This window comes from Vicugna pacos, chromosome 1, assembly GCF_048564905.1.
Source record: "Vicugna pacos chromosome 1, VicPac4, whole genome shotgun sequence".
Classification (NCBI taxonomy): Eukaryota; Metazoa; Chordata; class Mammalia; order Artiodactyla; family Camelidae; genus Vicugna; species Vicugna pacos.
In genome coordinates this window covers 46,440,676-46,464,763 of record NC_132987.1, presented here as the reverse complement: position 1 = coordinate 46,464,763, position 24,088 = coordinate 46,440,676, and the positions used below count along the sequence as shown (strand labels likewise).

Sequence of the window (24,088 nt, the reverse complement as noted above, 5' to 3'; positions counted from 1 at the left end):
GGGGAAAATGATGAGAAGTCATTAATGTATTTCAATCAATGTAATGATGTGTGAAATGTAGACACTGAAAAGAAAACTTTAAGCAGGTTTGGATGAAGGACTCGGAGCAGGGGAAGACAATGATGATCACAAAAGAAGCCTGTATGAATAGCAGCAAATTGAGAGACAGGGTAAACAAAAGAGAAGAAAGTATAATTCCAAGGAACACAAAATGGACAACATGCTTACGATAGTAAGTAAGGAACATTATACAATAAAAATATGGGTTCAAAGGGAAATAGGAGAAAGAAAATCTAGTTTTAGGAGACAAACACTGACATTAGAGAGACAATCAGATTTGCTGCAGACCCAGCTGTCTCAAATCCTTTTTCTGGATAAGGTGCAGAATATCAATAAATGAAGCACAGTCTTCCATATAGTTATGTAGTCAGAATCCACACAAACATATAATGGGGAAGTGAAGCGAAACATATTTTTAAAAATTTGTACTCAGTGAATGGCTAATCTCTCATCAAATTTCTCCATCAGTTTGGGCAAGTAAGGTAAGATACTTTGCAGAAAATGCTTTTAAGTCCTTGTCGCACAGAAAGGACCGTTCCAGAAATGACAGTTCAGACCATGATTCTAGCATGATTCAGAATTCACACAGGAACAGAATGTTTCCTTGGGGTTGTTTTGGATTTTAGATGGACTGCTCTAGATTTCTTAGGAAGGGCACACGGCTGGGTACCCAGGGCACCCAACTCTACTACCTATAGGCCAGTCCAGAGTTAGAACTGGTGGTAATTAAAATCAAGACTGGAGACAGATGGGCTGAGGACTGGACTCACTCAACTTACAAAGCACACACTTAATTTTGCCAATTGGGAAAGTCATCTTATGTTACTCAGAAAGGAAAAAAAAAGGCATTAACTGAGTCCCAATCACTTGTGATTGTATAAAAGAAGTAAAGTGACACTTGGAAGTATGCAACTATAAATCTAACAGCACAGAGCGCCTGCCTCAGTGGCATCAACACCTTGAAATACGATCCCTCCTTCTGAAGTGAACTGATTGACGCTAATGAATTATCAAAGCTAATAAAAAAAAAGAATAAAGTCAGATCAGATCATTGTCAGCTTTTCGAAGAAGGGGGAGGAAATGCTGCCAATGACCATTTTACATTTAGTGAGACAATCAGGAGGTGGCAACCAGCCACACAGTTCACAATCCATTACATTTCCTGCTGAGTCTGGCTGGCACTAAATAAATGTGTACATAGCCAGATCAAATGAAAATGACTTTTACTTTATTTGGTAATTTGTAGTTTTTACAATTAAGCTAAATAATTAACATCCAGAAGTCTGGCAAAGAAAACCAGCAGACATTAAACCAAAAGCATCAGAACTATACAGTTGTTAATTATTTTGAAGTGCTGTTTTATGCATTGAAAGGTGGATAAAGTGAGAAACTGTAAACTTAGTAAGATCATTAAGTGGTCACTCTTTAGTCAGCTGCCAGGTTCAAGGGCGTGGTGATACTTTATTTACGATGGACATCTTCCTTTGCCCCCATAAACTAGTACCATTGCCTTGTAATGTACATTTTTTGGACAGAATTTTATTTGTCACAAGTACATCTGAAGTATCTCAGTTATCTTATAGGTCACTATTTATATTATATCCCCATGCACCAAGTATAAATATTCATTCTCTAACTATTATGTGTTTGGCATTGACCAAATAGTAAGAGCCAAGGTCACTCAGTCAAAATGAGCTTTCAAGAACCATCCAATAAATCAACTCAAACAAATTATTCACTGGTAAATTATCCTTCTTTCTGGTGGTTGTGAGAATGGTAGAGAACGGTCTGCTGCTACTATAAACTAGTGTAATAAATAAACAAGATGGCTGGCTGTCAAAGGGTAAAAATTACACTGGAAAATGCAATTGGGTTTCAGAGACCTTCACACTTAAACTCTTCACAATAAGGAGAAACAGTATTTGATAGTTCAGCCTTGAAGGTCATTTTTTTTTTTTACTGTAATTGAGAACTTAAGACTAATCACCACTAACTATCATAACTAAGAAAATACATCAACAATCAAAGCTTGTATTAAGCACTAAAATTATATATTTCACTTAACACAGTGCAGGAACTGTGTTAGCTAATGAAAACATCTAGCATTGTAGCTAAAATGGAAACGGAAATATTTATTTAGTTGTTGATAAGTAGTGTTCAGTATTCACACATAAGCACATTAAAGTATTCAATTTTAAAAATAAGGTTGTAACCAAAGTAGTCAAAATAGAACAGGTAAAACAATAATACTTCAACTTAAAAAAAAACAGAACAGGTACATCAAATTGACTATAATTTAGCAAACATTTCAATAACCTTTTAACTATGATACAGATAATGCAAATAATTTTAATCATAACTAAAATATGAAAATATATAGTTTAAATTAACAAATCATATTACTTTGATAAAATATTTATACCCAGATCATGGTAAAAGAATAATTTTTGCCTTTTTTGGGTTACATTTTGTTTGACTGTGCTTCGTTTTTTTAGTATGGGTACATCCCAATTCTGGCCACATCTTTCTGAGTGAAAGTGACAGGGAGATCCAAGGAGTTTCACGTGAAACAAAACTCAAAAATAGCCAACAACCAAAGAAGCAGTGGTCTGATCAAACAGCAAAAAGCCAATCTGCTCCTGAGTCATCCAACTGAAACCTCTGATTTTAGGGAGAGATTCATCTAAACATGGTCATGTCTGGCCCTGCAGTGGAAACCATTATAGAATGACTGCAATTTTGTTTTGTTTTGTTTTTTCCCCTGTTCTGACATTCTCTTAGATATAACTATTAAACAAAGGATTATTAACCTAGTCTAGTCTCAGAATCTTTTTTTCACCTCTTGCCTGAACTGAAACCTGGCTCTCCCCTGATCACGCTGCCTCCACTGCAGTCCTCTCGGGCAGTGTCTCTTTTTCCTCCCACGCCCTTTGTACCACCAGCCGTACAAGAACAACAGGCATCTCCAAGTCGCTGCTCATTCTCAGAAGATTTTAGCTCCTGGCTCAGTCACTCTCTCTTACAAGAATTACTCCTGTCATTTCTTGGCAAGATCGGTCTCTTGGAGACATAGCCTGGCCTCTCTTTCCTTAGCCTCTTTTCCACCGTGATCAACTCCCACACTTACGTGGTCATACCCTAGCCTGGACACTGTCGTTACCAATACCTGCACTCTTTATATGACCACATTTTCGACAGTCCCATTCACTGGCCATCCGCAGATTAGTCTTTTCAGCTTACTTTTCCTCAATTCTTTGATCTTGCCAAGAAATAAAGTTGGTTGACCCTCCTTCCTTTGTACTCCCTGTCATTCCCTTCCTAGTCTCACTTTATCCCAGACCCAGTTTACATACTTTGGTCCATCACTGTGAGTGCTCCTTTACAGACAGTCATTTTTCTTTACCTGAGCTTATCTAGTTGGTTGTCCGTCTCCTAGCAAAGCCCTAGCTCTGATTAAATCCAACTCTGCCAAGTTCTGTGCCTGAGTCCCTAGCAGAAGGCTGGAAAAAATACACAATTCTGTTGAATTATCTCAGTTAAAGTATATTTCTTCTGAGTTCTTAATGCCACTCAAAATACCAATCCCACTGTCATGGTTCATTCGCTCTACCACCTTCCCAAACAACTATTTTATTGTTTTTCCAAATCTGAAGGGACTTGCCAAGAGCTCCCAGCACCACATGTACCCATGTGCCATACTTGCTGCCTTACTTCACACTTTTAAGGACGGACTACTGCGTTCATGACTAAGGCAATGTCCTTCCACCGTTATGCTGCTTCTATTCAAGAAAATCAGTCCAGCAATCCTCCTCTCACTCTCTTTAATCACATCTTCAGTCTCCATCAGATCATTCTCATCAAAATAAAAACATGTTAACCCTTCTCAGTTCCATGCTTTTCATCTGCCATCGCCTGTCCCCAATTTATCACTTCCCATTTTCTTTCGAACCCCTCGAACCAGGCTATTTCTCATACTACTCTACTAAAATTGTTTTTGTTGAGATCACCAATGACCACCAAATGTCTAAATCCAATAGTCAATTTCAGTCCTCATTTCTCTTAATCTGTGGCAGTATTTGACAGAGCAGGTCACTACCTCCTCTTTGAAAGCTTATATTCACTTAGTTCAGGATATCAAAGTCATCTTGTTTGTCTCTTATTCTTTCTCTACTCCTTCTTAGTCTCCTCCTCTGATTCCCCTTCTTTTCCCAATTTCTAAATGTAGGCATGTCCAGAAATCTTAAACCTTTTCTGTCCTCTCTTTGCACTAAATCCTTTAGAAATCTCACCTGGGACAACTCCCAAATTTATATTCCCAGACCAAATCTCTCCTCTGTACCCTGGGTACAATCATAGTCAGTTCTGCTTTTTAAAACTTATCTTCAGAATGCAAATTTATTCTAACATGATTGATAGTAGGGAAGAATTTGAGCAGAAAGCTAATTTAAAGATTACTTTGACTTATGGCAATTTTGTTCTACCATGTATGTATGTTTCTTATGTGCAGAGGTTTTTATTTTGTTTTATTTATTTATTTATTTAGTGGCTGGGTTTTTTTTTTCTTTTTTCATTTTTGGTCATAGAATTGTACCAGGCATACAGTGGGCACTCAGTAAATATTTGTTAAATGAATTAATAAATGGGTTCAGGAGATCCTGTAAAGTCCATGAAGAATATGTACAAACTTTCTGTACATATGTAATTCTCTGAGGAGAGAGACCATACTTTAGATTTTCAAAGGGATCCCTAACTACCCCCAAAAAACAGAGTGACAATATAATTCTAATGGTGACCCACTGGGACTTTTTTTGACCTTCAGAAGTAGCCTGTATTACTTAAAATGCTCATATAGGAATGATAATGCTAAACGATTGTGTTTATTTCGAGACTTCTAAAAAAAATCCAACTGTTTGAAAAAATGTGCTTTGGAACTTAAGATGACAGTATTGCTATTGCTTTTGGTTTTACTGGCTTTATTTGATTAAAAAAACTCTTCATGTCTTTATCACAAAGGTATTAAACATTTATCATAGATTTGGACTCAGAAAAGCAACTTGTGAATCACTTGTAATTCTATTTTACAGTGTTACTATTTCACAGTATACTCCTTGAGGCTCCTTTCTATGCATATGAATTATTCTTTATAGATAGACGATGCTTTATGTAATATAAATAACAGTCTCCTTTTGTTCTCTGAAAGTTCTAAGTATAATATACAGCATCAGCTGAATTTTTTAAAGTATGAAAATGATAACAAAAGCAAAATAGTCTACAGAATAAAATAAATGCTTTAAAAAATCCTTGAAAAAATATATTTATTATTCACAGAAGCTTTTAACCCTTTACTTATATCTATTTTTATTTTATTAAGTATTTATACTTGGTTACTCAGTTTCTAAGAAATAGTCTAGAAACAGAAAATTTTCAGTGGAAGACAGAGTGACTGCTACAGGTAGTCACACTAACAACAATATAAAAGAAGCTTGAGAAAAAGTAGAAAAAGTAGAGATGAGTTTAAGTATACCAAAAGCAGAGTAGTATGAGGCCTTATAGGATTGGAGCAAATAGCCCTTAACAGCTCAATTGCTCCCAAGGTCATGGTTTTACAGTCACTAAAATAAAAGTCATAAGAATCATTGAGGGGGAAAAATATGTAGTAGTGTAGTAGTCACCACTGAATTAGAGCCAACCCAGGTAGTCAAAATTTAAAAATAAAAGTATGAAACTTTCAGATACTAGAACTACTTGGCTCTTTAGAATAATCCATTTTCCAAGAATTATTGCTTCAGTACTATAGTTAAAACATTGGCTTTTATATTGAGAAGTACGTGTCTACAAATAACCTGATAGGAAGTGTATGACTCCAAGAGGAGGAGGAGGATGCCTTCTGTAATTACAATACTGCCCTTTGTATTTGGTGAACAAAGGCAAACTAAAAGTTTAACTGAAAGATTAGATGAAGGGAAAATAAAAGTAATTATTAGGGTGCTGTTTGAATTCTGTAGAAAGATGTATATTCAACAACGAAGGAACTGAAATAGAGACTATGGAAGCAATTTCCCTATTTCTTCCTTGTCATCCTCAACCTAGGGTGAGCCAACACTTCACTCAGATGAAATGGGGCCCATACCTCACGGAAACCAGTATCGAAGGAGAAAGGTCTGGGCCAGTCTTGCTTACACTGACTGAATATTAGGTACAGCTCATCCTTGTTGACATGGCAGCCAACATTCTTCTAAGCCCTTCCCACGATTATCTTCCATAGGAAGCGAGGTGCTACATCGCCACAACCAGTGAGACAGTGGGTGACTTTATCCTGCTCTGTTGCAAACTAGTTAAGCAATTTTTCATTTGCTAAAATTACTATAACTCAAAGAAAAATTACCTTTAAGGCTGTTTTGAACTTCTAAAGCTATATCAAGAGCATTAAAGGGCAGAATCGGTCCGTCGGCAATTTGCAAAATCACTTCTCCCAGGAGCTGAAAAAGAAAGAGGGAAAAAATGCTAGCATTTAGTACTAACGGTTTGTGTGTGTGTGTTTTTCATTATCTCATACACACTTATACTCTTACCCAGAATGGAAAAAAACCCAGAGGGAAAAATATATTTTTATAAAATCTCTTTCATTTAAGCTTTTTAATTTTATTTTTCTATTAAAAAAATCCTCATTATCTTTTTCATGTCTCAGAGGAGCATAGGAAAGATAACATTTTCTTTCTTTTGGGGGCCTAAAATATTAAGAAAACTCTCCTAGCTGAAGGAGTTGTAATATTTAAAGTTTGAAGCAATTTTTTATCAAACAGTTCAGAATGTCATGTGATAAAACAATCACGAGGAACAGCTGAAAATCAATAGCTAGTTACTGGACTAAGTAAAATTCCAGACAGTTTTGATGATCAATTTATTTCACTGAAGACATAGATTTAATTTCAAAAATCCTTTAAAATCTTAGGTACTATCTTCTTAATGCTTTACTTTATTCCTAATTACGTTTCCAAAATTTATCAAAATTAATACCATTTCTGCATCTTGGAGATCAGTGTTTAAATTAAATTTAAAAAATATAAACTTTTAAATGGCATCCCCCAAACTCACATCTGGAATTCTCACACATGCGTATGCCCCCAACACTGCACTCAAAACTATGTTTGAAAACCAGCATATGCAGTGCAGCTGAACTAGCAACTGCCTAATAGACTGAACAAGTCGTCTGCATTTTTATTCATCTCAAAGGAACTTGAGGCTGGCGGCAAATGCCATTTTTACTCTCCCCTGCTCTCTCAAGTGATATTTAATATTTACCTGGGCTTAACAAATGTCCCTACATCTCTTAAAACCCTGAAGTTGGCACACAGGGAAATGTGGCTGTGTTGATGTTATTAATGCACTATGAAACGTTGTTAGTGAATGAAAACATTATCTCATGAAAGAACACAGGGGAAATTAGTACACTAACTTGAGACAGTGTGTTACACATAAAAGAAATAACGTACAAGGAAAATGTGATGTTAAATATTCAAATCTACATATTCAACAAGGGTCAGATTCCATTTAATATTTAAAAGTTATATTTCCCAGTTGTTTGCACTGTTTATATCATGATGAAAGTACAATTTAATTTGGTCCTCTTCTACATGATTGGGGAAATGCACTTCTTAGAAATGGAAACACCTTTGATATCCCCCTTTTTTTTTTTTTTTTGAGATGTTTTTCCCTCCCGAGTGTAGCAACCACTTCTCCCCAAATGCCCAAGGTACATTTGCAGAGTTTTATTCCCAGCATATGATCACAACAATCCTGGGAAACTGCCTACTCTTAACTATGCTGTACTCCAGGAAAAAAGCATTATCTGCGGTAGGTTGATATGGACCCTATTTCTATTCCACTCCACCCTCTCCAAATTATTCAAGGAACACCAATATTTGGAAATAAATTATTTGTAAAAGGGATATTTAAAGAAGATTAAGAAGCATTAGGGTCTCTTTTTCCAATTTGCACTGAAGACTAGAAACTCCAAGACAGGTTTTGTTTACACTTTCAGAATCTGGAACTCTTATCATGTAAAAAATTAAAATAAAAGAATGGGGAGGGAGAGAAAAGGTGGCTTCTCTGAATGCTGCTGGAGAAAGTTGTATTGTTTTAGTTTTCTTTAAGAGTCATTTGGCAGCTCGAACAACTGAAATATAAGCCAGCCACCTTGTTATGTCTTTCACAAAGAACCTGGCAACAAATATTGGGGCTTCTGAGGCACCTGGGCCATGGTAGAACGCTTCAACTCAAGCAGCTTTATCTGCAGCTCCATAAGCAGGAGGGAGATTTGTATATACCTTGTCATGCAGCGAGAAGAGAGGAGCCCTACTGCATGCACTTGCTGCCCATTCTGGACTTCACTTGTATTCAGGCACACCAAAGTAACCTTCCCTTATCTTTATATAAAGCCCCATTCTTTTCAGAGTGCTTTACACCCATTTCATTATCTCATCTCATTATCTTGCCAAGCCTAGAGACAGATAGTGGAGGAATTAATCCCATATTAACAACACTGAGTACAGGCCTTACTGGTTTCCCATCCAAGATGGTGACAGCAGTTTCCCGAGCTTACCTCCTCCAACGGACACACTGAATCTACAGCTATATATCATGAAATAATTTCCTCTGAAAAAAATCCAGAAACTAGCTAAGAGACTCCTACCCATTGGGTGAACAGGGAAAAAACCCCACATTTTAATGAATAAGAAAGGCTGAGACCCGCTTTTGCCATAAACCCCACCCCATCACAGCGACATTCAATAGGGAAAGAACTCACAACTCCCACTTTCTCCTTGAGGAGAGAAGAGTTTAGATCTGGCCTCCAGTGCCCCATCTTTTAAGACTTCCACCTGAGGGTCAAGTCCTCAAAATATCTAGCTCTGAAAGCCAGTGGGGCTGTTTTCACAAGACACACAACACTATAGCAAACAAACAGTTCTCATGAGGCTCATGGGCTCATGAGGACTCATTGTGGTTCTCCCCTACAGCTCAACACAGGCAACAGGAAGAAAAAAACAAACAAAAAAACCCGCGCCCATCTCCCAGTCTCTCCCTGAAATAGACCTATAGGCCTATTTGAATACTTGGAAGATTTTCTGCCTGAGGGTCAGGCCTCTAATTAAGCTCACAGCTAGGGACAGATCCTCCCTAGAGATCAGGAAAGCCCAGAGACTCCATCTCAGTATTCTCCCTGTAGCCTGCTCCAAACCACCAGTTTCTCCCCAGAGGAGCTCACAGACACACCTGGCACCCTGGCTTTTGTAGTTGCCACTCAGGGGACATACCCTTTGGTCATTTGGCTATGATGGCCAGCATAATTTGCATGTATGGGTCCCACAGAACTGGAGCAAAGAAAGAAACACTTTTAAACTGTGCTCAGCACAGAAGGAGCAGACAGAAATGCCCACCTCCTAGTTTTTCCCTGAAAGAGGTTTATTTACATATTTTAAAAAAGCTGTTTTTTTTCTGAGAGTCTGGCTGCTAATTAGCCTGCATCTAGGTGCTGACTGAGATCTTTCACTCTGGGACACAAATAGGTCTTGGCACACCCTCAACTACTGGAAGCCACTAAAGAAAAGAAGGCAGCTTGGGCAATCACAGAGGTCTGAGATACAATCAAGAGCTAGGGCCAGGCTGAATGAGAAGTTTTGTATCCTACACAAGAGCATTCCTCATGAGTGGGAGAGGTGGCTGTTTTATCTAATGCACAGAAATCAACAGAGAGTCAAGGAAAATAAAGAAACAGATAAATATGTTCCAAACAAAAGTACAAGCTAAAACTCCAGAAAGAGACCTTAAGGATATGAGGATAAGTGAGTTACCTAAAGAGTTCAAAGTAAGGTCACAAATTTGCTCACTGAAGTCAGGAGAACAATGCATTAACAAAGTAAGAATTTCAGTGAAGACAGAGAACATCAATATTCACATTATATGGGTCCAAAAGAAGAAAGAAAGGAGTAGAAAGCATATCAAAGAAATAATGGCCAAAAACTTTCCTATCCTGGAAAAAGAAACAGACATCCAGATCCAGGAATCTTAGACAGTTCCAAGAAGAGTCCAAACAGACCCACAGAGAGACACACTAAAATTAAATTATCAAAGCTAAAGAGAAGGAGAGAATCTTAAAAGCAGCAAGAGAAAAACAATTTGTTACATACAAGGGAATCTCTATAAGGATTTCAGCAGATTTTTCAGGAGAAACTTTGTAAGCCAGGAGAGACTGAGGTGATATATTCAAAGTGCTGAAAGAAAATACTGTCAACCAGGAATACTCTACCCAGCAAAATTGAAAGAGAGATAAAGAGTTTTCTACACAAGCAAGCGCTAAAGAAGTTCATCACCACTAGACCAGTCTTATATGTTAAAGGAAATTCTTCAAGCTGGAATGAAAGGAAACTAATTAGTAATAGGAAAACATATGGAAGTATAAATTTCACTGGGAAAAATAAATATATAGTTAAATTCAGAATACTCTAATCTCTCATGGTGCTGGGCAAATCACTTATAAATTAGTAAGAAGGTTTGAAGATAAAGGTATTAAAAGTACTTAAGTGACAGTAATTTTAAATGGATTTACAAGTTAAAATATCAATTTGACAGCAAAAATCAAAAGTGGGGAGAATGTGAGTAAAAATATAGAACTTTGGTATGTGTTGGAACCTAAGTTGTTATCAACTTAAAATAGACTGTTACAAATATAAGATGTTTTATATAAGCCTGATAGTAACCATAAAGTAAAAACCTAGAATAGACACATAAAAGATAAAAAGTAAAGACTCTAAGCATATCACTACCAAAAGTCTTCAAATCACAAAGAGAGCAAAAGAATTACAAAACAGCCAGAAAACAATTAACAGGATGTCAATAGTCCATACCTATTAATTATTACTTTCAATGTAAATGGACTAAATTCTCCAATGAAAAGACATACAGAGGCTGAACAGATGAAAACACAAGAGATTCACTGCAGCTTTAAGGACCCACAGAACCTGAAAGTGAAGGGATGGACAAAGATACTTCATACAAATGGAAACCCAAACAAAACAGGGTGACTATACTTATATAAGACAAAGACTATAGTATGAGACAAAGGAAGCCATTATACAACGATAAAAGAATCACTCCAACAAGAGGATGTATTATGTAAATATTTATGGACTCAGGAGCATCTAAACATATAAAACAAATATTAACAAACCTGAAGGGAGAAACAGACAGCAATGCAATAATAGTTGGGGCTTCTATATCTAATTTTCAACAATAAATAGACTGTTCAGACAGAAAATCCATATAGAAACATTAGACTTAAACTGGACATTAGATGAGATGGACCTAATAGACATTTATAGAACATTCCAACCAACAGCAGCAGAATATACATTCTTCTCAAATGCACATGGAATATTCTCCAGGACAGATCACATGTTAGACCACAAAACAAGTCTTAATAAATTTGAGAAGACTGAAATCATATCCAGCGTCTTTTTCCAACCCCAATGTTATGAAACTAGAAATCAATGACAAGAATAAACCTGGAAAATTCAAAAACATGTCTAGATTCAGAGTGGTATAGTGTCTCACTGGCTCAGGCAACTGAGGTCCATGACGTTGGCAACTGGGTGATCCCTGACAGCAAGATCTGTGGGGGGGTCCTGAGTGGCTGCAAGGACTGTTGGGGTCCTCGGTAGCAAGGGACCGGGGCAGGTGGTGGGGGTAGCTGGAGTCAGTGGTGTACACATGCTCAGCTGCAGGCACATACACGTTGGGAAGGGCCTGGACCAGTGGCAGGGGCTGGGGGCGACTGTGGGTGCATGAGCAGCTACAGCTACAGGACTCTTGTAGCTGTAAAGGCAAGTACAGGCTCATGCACTGTAGGAGGGCCCAGGGACAGAAGCCAGTGCCAGCAGCACCTGAATTTGAAGTAACAGGAGCTACCGGCAGGCAGATGTAGTGGTGCAGGCCTCTGATCGGAGGTGGGACTGGCTCCTGGTACAGGGGCAGCTGTGGGGGCCTTGGTTGTCATCATGTACTCACGTGGCCTCAGGGGCTAGCCATAGGAGTGCACACAACAGTAGAGGATGGGGACGGGAGTTGGGGCCAAGGGTGTGTTGGTGCATAGCTACACAGGGACTAGCTGTCGGTGTGAATGGAGGTGCAGGCTAGTGACAGGAGTTGGGGCCAGCTCCTTTGTGCAGAGCCCTGAAAGGCTGGGGAAGCTGATCACTTTTTCTGCTCTCTGTCTTCCTATAATAAGAACCCTCTCTGTCCACAGAATTCCCTCTTGGCACTGAGCAGTGCCGGCCTAGGGGATGGAACCATACAGGCAAAATGTGTGTTGCTTTTGTGTGGTTATTCTCAGGTTATTTTGCTCCACTAAGTGCTGAAGCTTCTTTAGTGGACTCCTGAGCTCTGCCAGGGCTATTTTCATTCTTGGATAGCTGTCTTAACTGTCTTTGTGGATGGAGGCTGGGATCTCCTACTCTAACATCTTGGTGACAGCACTCCCCCGAACTGTCTGAAATTTCATTATAATAACTTCACAAGCCCACAGTCTGCCTTTGTCCTTCTTCCTTCACGCTTCCCAGATCGTCCTACCCCTGACCAGAGAATAAAGAATATGTCAGAATAAAAAAAGGAAAAAAAAAGTCTTACCGAAAAAAAAAGGATTATTATATTAAGAAATGAGTTAATGAATACCACCATGCAAAAGTTTTCCTCTCTTACTAAATATTATTAATGTCTCCAAAATTAGTGGTTTCATTGGCATTAGACAAGATCAGGTGTTCGAAAGAAAATACTTACTAACAGAGCCTTCTTTTAGATTTTTAGGGTAACAAAGGCAAATTATAGTTATTCCATATGAACGCTTCTTTTTCTTACGCTTGAAATAATTTTAGTTGTATTTAAAGGTTCAAAAGAGTGTTTTTAGAAACTTAATAAAGGGAAATACACATATACATGCCCTTTTGGCTTAAATTTTATAAGTAACAATCTTCTGCCTTGTAGGCAGGTATTTTTTACAGTCTCTGACTTTGTCACCAATCTTTTGCCACCAGTCTAGAGAAACAAAAGAAGGTGTTTGTTTAATAAACTATGAATATCTGGAGTAGGGCCATTTCTCCCCCCACCTCAATTATTGTATTGGTGACTGTATTAGCAATAAATACTTTCAATAAATTTACTAGTTAATACAGGAACAATGTAATTGGATGTAACTAGGTTCATTACAGAGATACCAATACCATGGTTCTGTAATGTAATTTCTTTTTAGCTACAAGCAGAGACACTCAGTAAACATGTGGTTTGTTCCATTTTTATAATTCTAAAGGAACCACAGTTTCTACCTCATACCTAAGCTGCTAGTTAAAATATCACTGTGGGACTGTCTTTATGTCCTGACTCAGACTTAAAATGCAGCATCACCCTACTCTAGAAGGTAGTGCTGTGAGATCATCATCACACCTGTTTTATAGGTTAGTGTGAGAAAGAGACTGAGAGAGACTGGTCGCTGCGGCATGGGCTGACATAACACAACAAACGGCAGATGAATCATGAACCACCCCCCTAGTATTATTTGGGCCTTTATTGTGTGATCATCACTGTGCTATGAGGGAGAAAAGAGAACTATAAGGCAGTTTCTCCCCTTAAGATTTTCTTTTCTGTTAGTGACAAATCTTACCACTCTTACACGAGAGGGAGAAGTTAACCGTGTAAAATTAGCGTACATGAATCTTTCGTTTCCTATGAGGCACTGTTTTCTATCTCGCTTCTAACACACCATGAACTTAGACCACATGTGATTTTTGGGCTCCAGAATCTAGAGTGTAAAGGGGGAAAGATATTCCAGACAAGGGAAATAAAAGGAGCAAAAGCCCTGGGTAGAAAGAAGCACAGGTGTTTTAGAGAAACATGAAAAAAACTAGTGAGACTGAAATGGAGTTATTGGCTAGTGCAAAGTACATGTGTGTGTGGAGTATGGGGCAAGGAGTCAGAAAACTCTAAAACTCAGCCAGGACAGGTGGTCGTGATTCAGCGATCTGTAGGGAGCCCTTCCCCCTGCCCTCCACCTTCATAGCAGAAGTGTTACCTGATAAGCTACGTCCTGGTGAGAGTCTTCATAACGTGCTTGTGTGCTGCATGGTGCCCGCCCCCCCCCAGGCTGCCGTGTTCATCGTGAAGTGACCTGGCACTCGTTTATGTCACTTCACAGGATAGGAGAAAAATCCCTATTCAGCAACAAATGCCCTGTGGATAGCACACTTCAGGGCGGCCAGCCATGGGCAAGGGGACCTGGGGGGTCTCCCTGGAGATGAGCAGAGTATCCCAGCCCTCAGGATCCCTTCCAGAGCTGCGACGTCAGGAGGCAGAGGAAGCAAGGGTGTACTCCTGACACACCAGCCAGTTTTCCCAGCAAAAGGAGAAATTAAATGGCACCATACAAACTTAGTGCACAAAATCTATGTTTCTAATATGACTAAAATTCAGCATTACGACCCTCATTATCTCTCACCTGGAATACTCCACACTAATTGATCTAAATGTTTGCCTGTAACCCATTCTCCACATTATAGCTAGAGCTCTGCAGTTATCTACTGAACACATATTTTCTGTGAACCCCCAAAATACAGACCTGTCTGTGCCACTTCCTTTCTGTGGTTCCTCTTTAGCTTTGGAAAAATTGATGGTATCCAACACTCAACTCAAAAACCTATAATCTGGCAAGTCTATTTATGGAAAAAAATGACTTGACTTGAAAATAACACTTTCTTAGAAAATCAAGGACTTATATATTCCCCACAACTATTAAAAAGTATCACTTCAGATCAAACCCACTTCACAGAAACCAGTGAGCAAAACTTAAATGCCACAACTGCCCCCTCAGCCCTCGGAGGGACTGCCCTGTAAAGGTTGCACAAGGAAATGGAGACACCCCGTCCCCCTGAAAGAGACCTCCAGTTGTTACCAATGGATGACTTGAGGCCTCCTTCTCGTGGAGAAGTTTGGATGAGATACACAGGAGGCCTTGCCAAAGACCTTGTTTCCACTGCTCTGCGCACACATCTGCTAAGCTCAACAGTGGTGGGGGGTGGGGACGGACAGGACTTGTTATAGAATTCCTAAGCTTCCAGGAAAGAAATGGTTCAAGACCCCATCCTTTCCTTCTTAAGATTTCAAAGATTTTAGGGTTGATGGGCTGAGGTAGCCCTCAAATGATGTTTACTGAAAGCAAAGGATTTGAAAAATCAATGAAGAATTCTAAAAGCTACTGACAGGAAAATTCATTTTAAGGAAAAGAAGGATTTTAATCAAGTAAAACATATGGGAGATTTCGTTCCTAAAATTTGTGGCTATTCTTACGAACTCCTTGTAACCAATTCTATTGATCTATGTTGGCAAACAGTGGTAAATCTGGGAACCCTGCATGGTTGTGAAACATCTATGGCTCTGGCTACCAAGAGAAGAGAGAGCCCTTTTCTCTCTAGGACCCTGAGAAACTATCGTGCCTGCTACAGCTGCCAAGGGTTGAGCAAGAATTCTGGGCTATCTGGTTTGGGGGCTGACACATGTTTTCACGGCAGAGCTGCTGTGGCTCACAGACCACGGAAAAGCTCTCTGGGTCCCTTGGATATGATGGCAAATTGATGCAACAGGGATTAAAGAAAGGAGGTATAAATGTGGTATTTACTGCCACAGCACTTTAATTTGATGATTAAAGACATGGGACCTTATTTTCTCCCCTAAACTGAAAAAAATATACTTTTTACAAACACACACTAACCACATGTGAAGGCCAGGGCATTAAAACACTACGACTGCCTCTGCTAGCAAGAAACTTACGGGTGAGGAATATGGACTCCCTGATTCTCTTCTCCTTTCCAGCCTCCGTTCCTGCTGCAAAGCCCAGCTCCTCTGTGTTCTCAGCCTGAAGTCTGACCACACAGGTTTACCATGAGCCTTACTGTGGCCTCCTCCAGAAACAGACTTGAGGCAGAATTTGTGCGCAAGTAGTTCATTGAGAGGAGAGGGTAACAGAATGAGGAGAGACAAGAAAGGGAAGGCAGCCAATAGGAGGCACCTATCACAGTGGGTGACTGGAGCTTAATCCTGCTGGAGAATACCTGAGACCCAGAATAAAATAGGCTCTTCAGAATTTTCTCTTAAAAACAGCAAGGGATCTGGGTTTTGACTCCTTAGCGCCCATAAGTCATTGGACAAGGATTGCTTCATGGAGGTGTTAAATCTTTAACCATCTGAACGGTTGTCCATGACCGAAGAAAGCCTTAGGCAAAGGAATGCAAATCTATCGCTAAAAGAGAATGCCTACGTTCTATTGCTAGACCACAAAAGTATTTGAGATAAATATTTTTCCATGTTAAAATATCTTTCCTCTTTCAGTGACTATCATCACCCATTTGTTATTAAACTGTAGCAGAGAAAATGTATGTATGGATTAATTTGGAAATAATCAAGTTATTCTGAAGTGCATTTAGTCAGCGTTTTGACTTTGCAACGTACTTGTATGTTCTTAGCCATATTGTTCTTAGAAAGGGACCACCTATGTTGATACTTCTTAGCACTTCGAAAAAGACCCTTTCAGATTCCAACTTTCCTTTTATACCATGTTTAGTAATTTGCATAGCATGTGCTGCAAATGTGCTGATTAAAAAATTAAAAATTAAGTTTATTTCACTAACTTCAGCATAATATGAATAATAACAGCAGGTAACATTTATGAGTCTTGCCATGTGCCAGGCATTATTCTAAATATTTTGCATGAATTAATTCATTTAATTATTGCAATAGCTTCATTCTATTTTACAGATGAGAAAACAGAGGTGTGGTCATTTCAGTAACTTCCCAAGGCCATTTAGGTAGTACATGGTAATTGTGAGATTTGAGGTCAAGCATTCCGGCAGCAGAATATGGACTCTTAACGCTAGTTTGCATCCTTTTCATTCCTTTCCAGTCCCTCCAAACAAGAAGAGATTTAATAATTTACCAAGTCAGGAATACCACTGGCGACTAAGACAACATTTTCCAAACCTGAACATGTGCTTCTAAGGAATAATCAGGGGCTGATTACACCGATCAGGCATATTTAATACCCATATCACAAGTATGTCCTACTAGGAATCATAACTTTTGATACTTGCCAATGTCAATTCTCACATTTGTACATTCTGCTTTCCTGAGTCTAGAAAAATGGATGTAGAGATTTATGAAGTTAAAAAAAATTTCTAAGATGTCCTCAGCAAATAAAGTATTTTCCCATTTTCCTTGATTAAATAGGTATCAAACACAATTGGCTAGTATGCAAAGTGCTCAGAGTTTACCTATTTTAGGAGACTGTAAGTTATTATTATTTCAACTTTAGGTTCTCTGAACAAGATTTAGGGAAATGCTTTAAAACTAACATGAGCACTTACCAAATGGTTCTCAGTGATCACATGTCCTTCCACAAACATACGCTTGAGGGCATTTCTCATATTAAATCAGTGTTTATTGGACACTACCATACGTCTTAGACTTGGTTACTGCTGGGGATTTTCAGGCCTTTCTCGTGAAAGCACACAATATTGGCTATAATTATTTAACAGTTAAATGCTAAATGGTGCTATGAAAAGGTATTCAGGGATCTTAATGGGTCTGAAGGGATCAGGAAAAGCTGCCCTGAGCAAATTCTTTCTGTGAGGAAGGCACTGTGCTAGGCTATATATCCTACAGGAAAAGTCAGAAGCAGATGTGGTGCAAAGCACATGCTCTTACGTTAGTTTATACAGGTCGCTGAGTTGGATTTGGCATATCTTCACTCAGTAATACAATTAGAATGCTAAAAATATATTTGATTATGTATCTTATGTGTAGTTCATGAAAGTCTCTTTAAAAGAAAAATGCAGGTCTTTGGGTAGGCAGAGCTAGCTACCTTCGTCCAGCTCCCCCCACATCAGTACCACAACCAAAATCAAGTCCTCTGTTGTTGCAGACACCACTAGCAGTTCTGGGGCTGTAAACAGGGTAGGGGTTGTTTATTTTTAAAAGGGTAATTGCATGTTTATTAAATCATGCACTTGGTAAATTATCCAAAGTAATTAATCATGGAGAGAAAGATTAGAGAACTGATTTAGTAGAGTTGGTAATAATGCAAAAGAAACATACATCAAATATATATAATGCAATAAGACAGAGAGGCCAATGATTTCCTATTTATAGCTTATTTTTAGAGATTGTATTTTCAGAGCATAATGCTGGAGATCTGTACATGCAATATAAAGTGGTTTTAGTTTGCATTTTAAGAATTTAATAAAAACAGAGCTTCAGTAATGGATGAAGATAGCATTTCTTCTTCACAATCATTAAACAAAGGATGTTTTGGTAATAATGGATTCAATCACATACGAGGTCAGTTATTTAGTTTACAGATTGATAATATCATTTTGATAAAAATTGTTACTATAATTACTCCCTTTTCTATGTCCAAGTTAAAAAATAACAAAAATAAATTAAACCTATATTCTACTATAGATTTGGACATCTGGTAAAATTTTACTTATCTAAAAATAGTATTTTCAGAATACCATTCTATTTTTTCATAAAAATCTTAACAGAAAAATAATGACATCATGTTTCTATATTATAGAGTCAGTAAGGGTAATAGAGGTGGAGATATGAGAGTAAAAAAAATAAACAAACCGATTATTCTTTTGAACTTGCTGTGATATTTTATATGATGGCCAAAATATATGTGACCCTTACTGTATGCAATTATATTGCTAATGCAGTTTCTTTTCTGGCTATAAATGCAATACACATTGTAGAAGACTACATCCTACAGAGTAAGCCTTGACATTTTTTAAGTAAAAGAAACACACAGCTTTAGATCCTTTGATTTGTGATTAAATTAATGACAAGTTTCTTATACCAACTTTCTCTGAACTAGACGCTATTGTTCAGCTGAATCCCAAATACATGTGTATAAATAGGACTTGCATAAACAGAGCACACAGTCTGGCTCTAGAATTTCTATGATTTCTCTTTTCTTCTTTACATGTTGCTCAATGATAGTCAGGACTCTTACAGCTCCCTGATTTTCAAATATCCCAGAATGTCCCACAAAACAACACAGACTGAAAATTCAGGAATTTTAAAATATTATCATCATTCACCAGTGTGATATGATCCTTAAGATTATAATTAATTTCAGAACACTTCATCTTAGAGATACTTATTTTGAAGAAAGGCTTATAAAGCACGTACAATTCAAGAGCCCTGGGTGAAACGCTAACAATGTGAAACAGTTCTTACAGTTAAGGGGTTTGTGGGTTGGAAGCCAAGATATTAGCAAAGAAGAACAAAAAGAGCATATAAAGTGATGCACCCAAAAGGTCAAATGAGTACGACAGTGACAGGAGAAAACAGTGGTCGTCATGCACAGCAACAGCCCAAGAACACTTCTTGGAGATTTCACTTCTGGGGGACCTTAAAGGGAAGTACACAGTTTACAGAGGTGGAGATTTGAAGGTAGCACTGTCAGCAAGATGAAAAGGCAAATACAAGTTCTGAATCTAAACACTAAGTCAGGATTATTTTAAAGGAGAAAAGGTAAATAAAGTTGGAGACTATATTGTAAGCGATCTCTGTCACTGTCAATGAGTTCCTTATAAAGGAGAAAGGTATTCCATTTACACTGAGGTATCTTGACGAGTAAAAAAAAAGTTTTATTTTAAGGCACTACTAAGTAATTATGAATAATTTCACCTGGAAAAAAGCTAATGCCACTCCATATAACAGGCCAAAGCAAAGCTTGATCTGGAAAGACAAACTTTTTTTTATTTCTTCATTTTGTCTGAGAATTGGTAATTTGTATTTTCATGCCATTACCGTCACCTAAAATTATGGTATCTGAATGTATGTTGTGCAAAACACAACGGCCTTCGATTTAGAGTGTACAGATTCAGTCCTTGCATCTCTGTGGGCCTTGGTTTCCTTATCTGCAAGACCTTACTCTCTAAAACCCAACCAGAATATTCTCTTGAATTTTTAACACATGGTTGGTTTTGAGGGGTTCTGAGAGTGTTGAGGGATTCAATCTAATAACAAAAGTGTGGGGCTGTCAAAGAGCTAATGTTTTGTAGAAACTGAGGTGGATTTTAACCAACCGCCATGGTTGTCATGACAAACTCCATGTTTTGTAGGCAGCTCACTTCCATGGATACTGTGAGCTGAGCAGTGTCTTGCAGGAGGAGGAGAGCGTGTGGAAAGACCAGAGCTCAGCAGAGCCTGTCACTGGCTGCTGTTTGAGAAGTGGAGGGAGACATCCTTCCACAAGCTTCAGGAGTCCTGCTTCGTTTGCTTTCTGAAGTTTGTGCGATATTTGTATGTTTCACTCCTCAGAGCAAATAGCAATGTTATACTACCCATCACAGAATAATATTTCTGCTCACTTTTTACAAAGAAGTCAGTCCAATAAAGAGAGGAAATGGTAAATCTGTGGGTTTTGCATGTTTAAAAGGAAGGTAGAGGAAAGGAGTGAGTATTCATTGAAAATCCATGTGCCAGACCTTTCACTAGTACTGTGAATACATGATTTCATTTAATTTTACCAATAAACCTGCCGGACTTTATTCAGCAATGATGGTAATATAGATTGGAGCAAGTCTGTGAAATATCTGGCAGGTTACAGAAAAAAATTCAGACTTCGTACTGCAGACCAGAATTTCTTAGTGTCCAGTCTATCTGCATAAGAAGCATCTGTGAAATTTTTTTTAAATTGAAGTATAGCTGATTTACAACGTTGTATCAATTTCGGGTGTACAACCTAGTGGTTCAGTTATATATATATATTTTTTCTTTTTCATAGTCTTTCAATATAGGTTATTACAAGTTATTGAATATAGCTCCCTATGTGTAATGTACAATAGGACCCTGTTGTTTAAGTGAAACTTTTTAAAATGCAAATTCCCCACTGTGCCCCTTCACATCCCCTACCCCTCCACCTGCCTCCTACACACACACACAAGATTCTAACTCAGTTGATCTGCACAGATGCTGGAATTCACCATTTAAAAATAAGCACCCCTGCTGATTCTGGTGTAGGTGACTGAAAGATCAGACTTCGAGAACCAGCACTATATAAAGTCATGTCCAATAAGGGATGTTTGTATGTTGTATTGACATAATCAAGTACTTTATAATGTGACCAAACTTTTATGTAGAAACTCTTTAAAATGTAGATATGAATGAGATGTCATAATTGGCAAAGTACATATATAAATAAGAGGTGGTATTAGAAGACATTCAGCAAACTTGAGAACAAAAGTAATAAAAGCAATTCTTAAAAGTTTATCAATATCTTGTAATAACCTTTAATGAAAAAGAGTACAAAAACAAATGTATGTGTGTATATGCATGTCTGGGACATTATGCTGTACACCAGAAATTAACACATTATTACTGACTATACTTCAATTTTAAAAAAAGCTTATCAAAGCATTCAGTTAATTTTTAACAATGAAAAAATGTATGGAGTAATAGAAATACCGATTTCTCCATTTACAACATCATTTATTTAGCAGAAAACAGCATCAAAAGAGGCTATACTTAGTAATGTGCCCATTTTGTTTTTCATTTCATATATAATAAGGTGCTAACAATTTATTATTTTTAAGAAGGCAGAGTCCTGTGCTTTTCCATTCAACTTATTTAGAAGATTGAGGACACAAACTAGGGTCATGTTGTAGTGAACTATCTCATTTATTTAGGCAGATTAAGAAGTGCTAAGGTTTTATTATCCCAGATCTGTATTACGGCATTCATGAAATAAGTAAGATAACTTTATTCTTCTTCATTTCTTAATGGAAAAACATTAATTGCTAGGCAGTATACCTCTGTGAAATATGTAATTTAAATACACATTTATAAGGAACAAAACTAATCCCCCAAAAGGTCAAACATTTTACATTAAGTCACGGAGCAGCAAATGATGAAAGAAATCTTAGCTGTCTGATCTTATCACCTCAATTTGCAGATAAGGAAATAGGGGTGGAAGATTGAAATGATTTGCCTAACATCACACAGCTGCTTAGAGGCAAAACTGGAACTGGGATTAGGATCTCAAAACTCTCAATACACTGCTTTTTGTACAACAAAATGCTAGAAGGAGAACCCAAATCGTGTGTGTGTGTGTGTGTGTGTGTGTGTGTGTGTGTGATGACAATACGGAGGAAGAAAGGGAACTTTGGTAAACACAACATACACATAAAAAGCACACAAATGATAGGTGGGCTATTAACTGTGCCCCTTGCATTATCATGGCACATCTACTGCAGTGCACATCGCCTGAGCCCACTCCTCTCTAACTCCTCCAGCGGTGAACTGCCAGTCCTCTCGAGGGCACCGACACCCCTCGCCCAGGGTACTCTCCTATCCAGTCACCCACCCCCAGTCCTAGTTCAGTCCTGTACCGACTTATCCTCAGTTTCCCTGAATCGTGAGAATAGTTTCTGGTCTATCACTGTCTGAGTTGTTAAAAATGTGTTAAAATCTCTCATCATGATTGTGGATGTATTGATTCCTTCTTACAGTCTGGTCACTTTCCATTTTGTACATAGGTTGGCTGGTGCCAACATATTTAGAATTCTGTAACTTCCTGAATCATTACTCCTTTTACCCTTATGAGATAATCCTCTAATTAGATAAGCCTCTAAATTTGAGTTTTAAAGTTCTGTTGATAATCTTAACATCAGTTTTCTTTATTTAGTATGTGTCTGATATATCAACTTAAAAAAAAAAACTCCTTTCAGATTTTTGTCTCATAGTATCTTGTGTAACTTGAAATTAGCACATAACTGCATTTCTTAAAATTAAAAATCCTTTCTGACGAATTTTCTTTCAAATGATTTAAACTATTTCTAGTTATTATAAACTTACATGCTTTTATTCATTGTCTCATTCTGTGTTTTCTAGACAATGAGCTCCTTGTTTTTTTTTTCCCCCGAAGTCCATAAGTTTGACTGAGTTTTCCTTGCTCTCTTTCCTCTCTCTCCTTTCTCTATTAAAACCTACCATCTCTTGCTGTCATAATACCAGTCAGCATCCTGGAGGCCTGTGATGATGTGGTCCTCAAGCTCACTTTGAACCACTCTTCTTCTCAGTCACTTTCATTTCCCAGAACAACCTAAGGTCTTCCCTGCCTTTACCAATTTGTGTTTGGTTTTCCCATTAATGTAAGTGCTCTGTTTCCAATTGTTTGCAGTGCTGACTCCTCAACCTTTAAGCCTCCATTTAATTTGGAACTTCTTAGTCAAGCTTCCATGCAGGTTTCCCCCCTATATCTCCCAACACTTATCTCTCTCTCTGAATCCTCTGTTTATTACTTTCATAGCACTTCTGTAGTAGATGGATGTATTTACTTGTTTGTCACTATTGATTATATACACGTTCTCTGAAGGCAGCTGTCCACTATACACTCAGTACCTACGAAAATTCATTCCTCATCGTAAATGTTAAAGGAACATTTATGAATGAATAAAGGATTTGTAAAGCTAGTCACATCTCTATCTCTAAATACTTGAATCGTATAGTCATTTGTTGAATTTTTTTTGACCCGCCAACACTCTTTGATAAACTACCATCAGAATGCAAAGGAAAAATACATACAGACATCTAATACCAACAAGGGCATTTGCAATGTTTATGCAAAAGATACTCAAGGTGTATTATGTCGGCAATTTTGGTACTTAACCATACATAGGGGTACCAACTGGAGACAGATCAAGGAAATAATATGAGGTTTTGAAGACTCCACTTTTGTATTAAGCATTTTAAACATCACCTACAGAGAGTCCATATATGATCAAACAGAATAGAGCAGAATGAACACTCGGGTAGCAGTCACTGACCCTGGTTCTCTTACTATGCATGTGTCCTTAAAATTATATCTCTAGGCCTTGTTTTTATTTAGTTCACAAGAGATGATGTGAGAGTAACATATAATACCAAA

At 37.9% G+C, this 24,088-nt stretch overlaps 1 protein-coding gene across 6 annotated transcripts in view; it reads right to left on the bottom strand.

The window, feature by feature from the left end:
- The window catches only part of NAALADL2 (N-acetylated alpha-linked acidic dipeptidase like 2), a 1,170,852-nt gene that overhangs the window by 56,516 nt on the left and 1,090,248 nt on the right, over positions 1-24,088 (bottom strand). For all 6 annotated transcript variants that reach the window (XM_072961150.1, XM_072961146.1, XM_072961152.1 and 3 more), the window contains one exon: positions 6,446-6,539. In XM_072961150.1, coding sequence (XP_072817251.1) covers positions 6,446-6,539 — 94 coding nt within the window. The remainder of the gene's footprint in view (positions 1-6,445; positions 6,540-24,088) is intronic.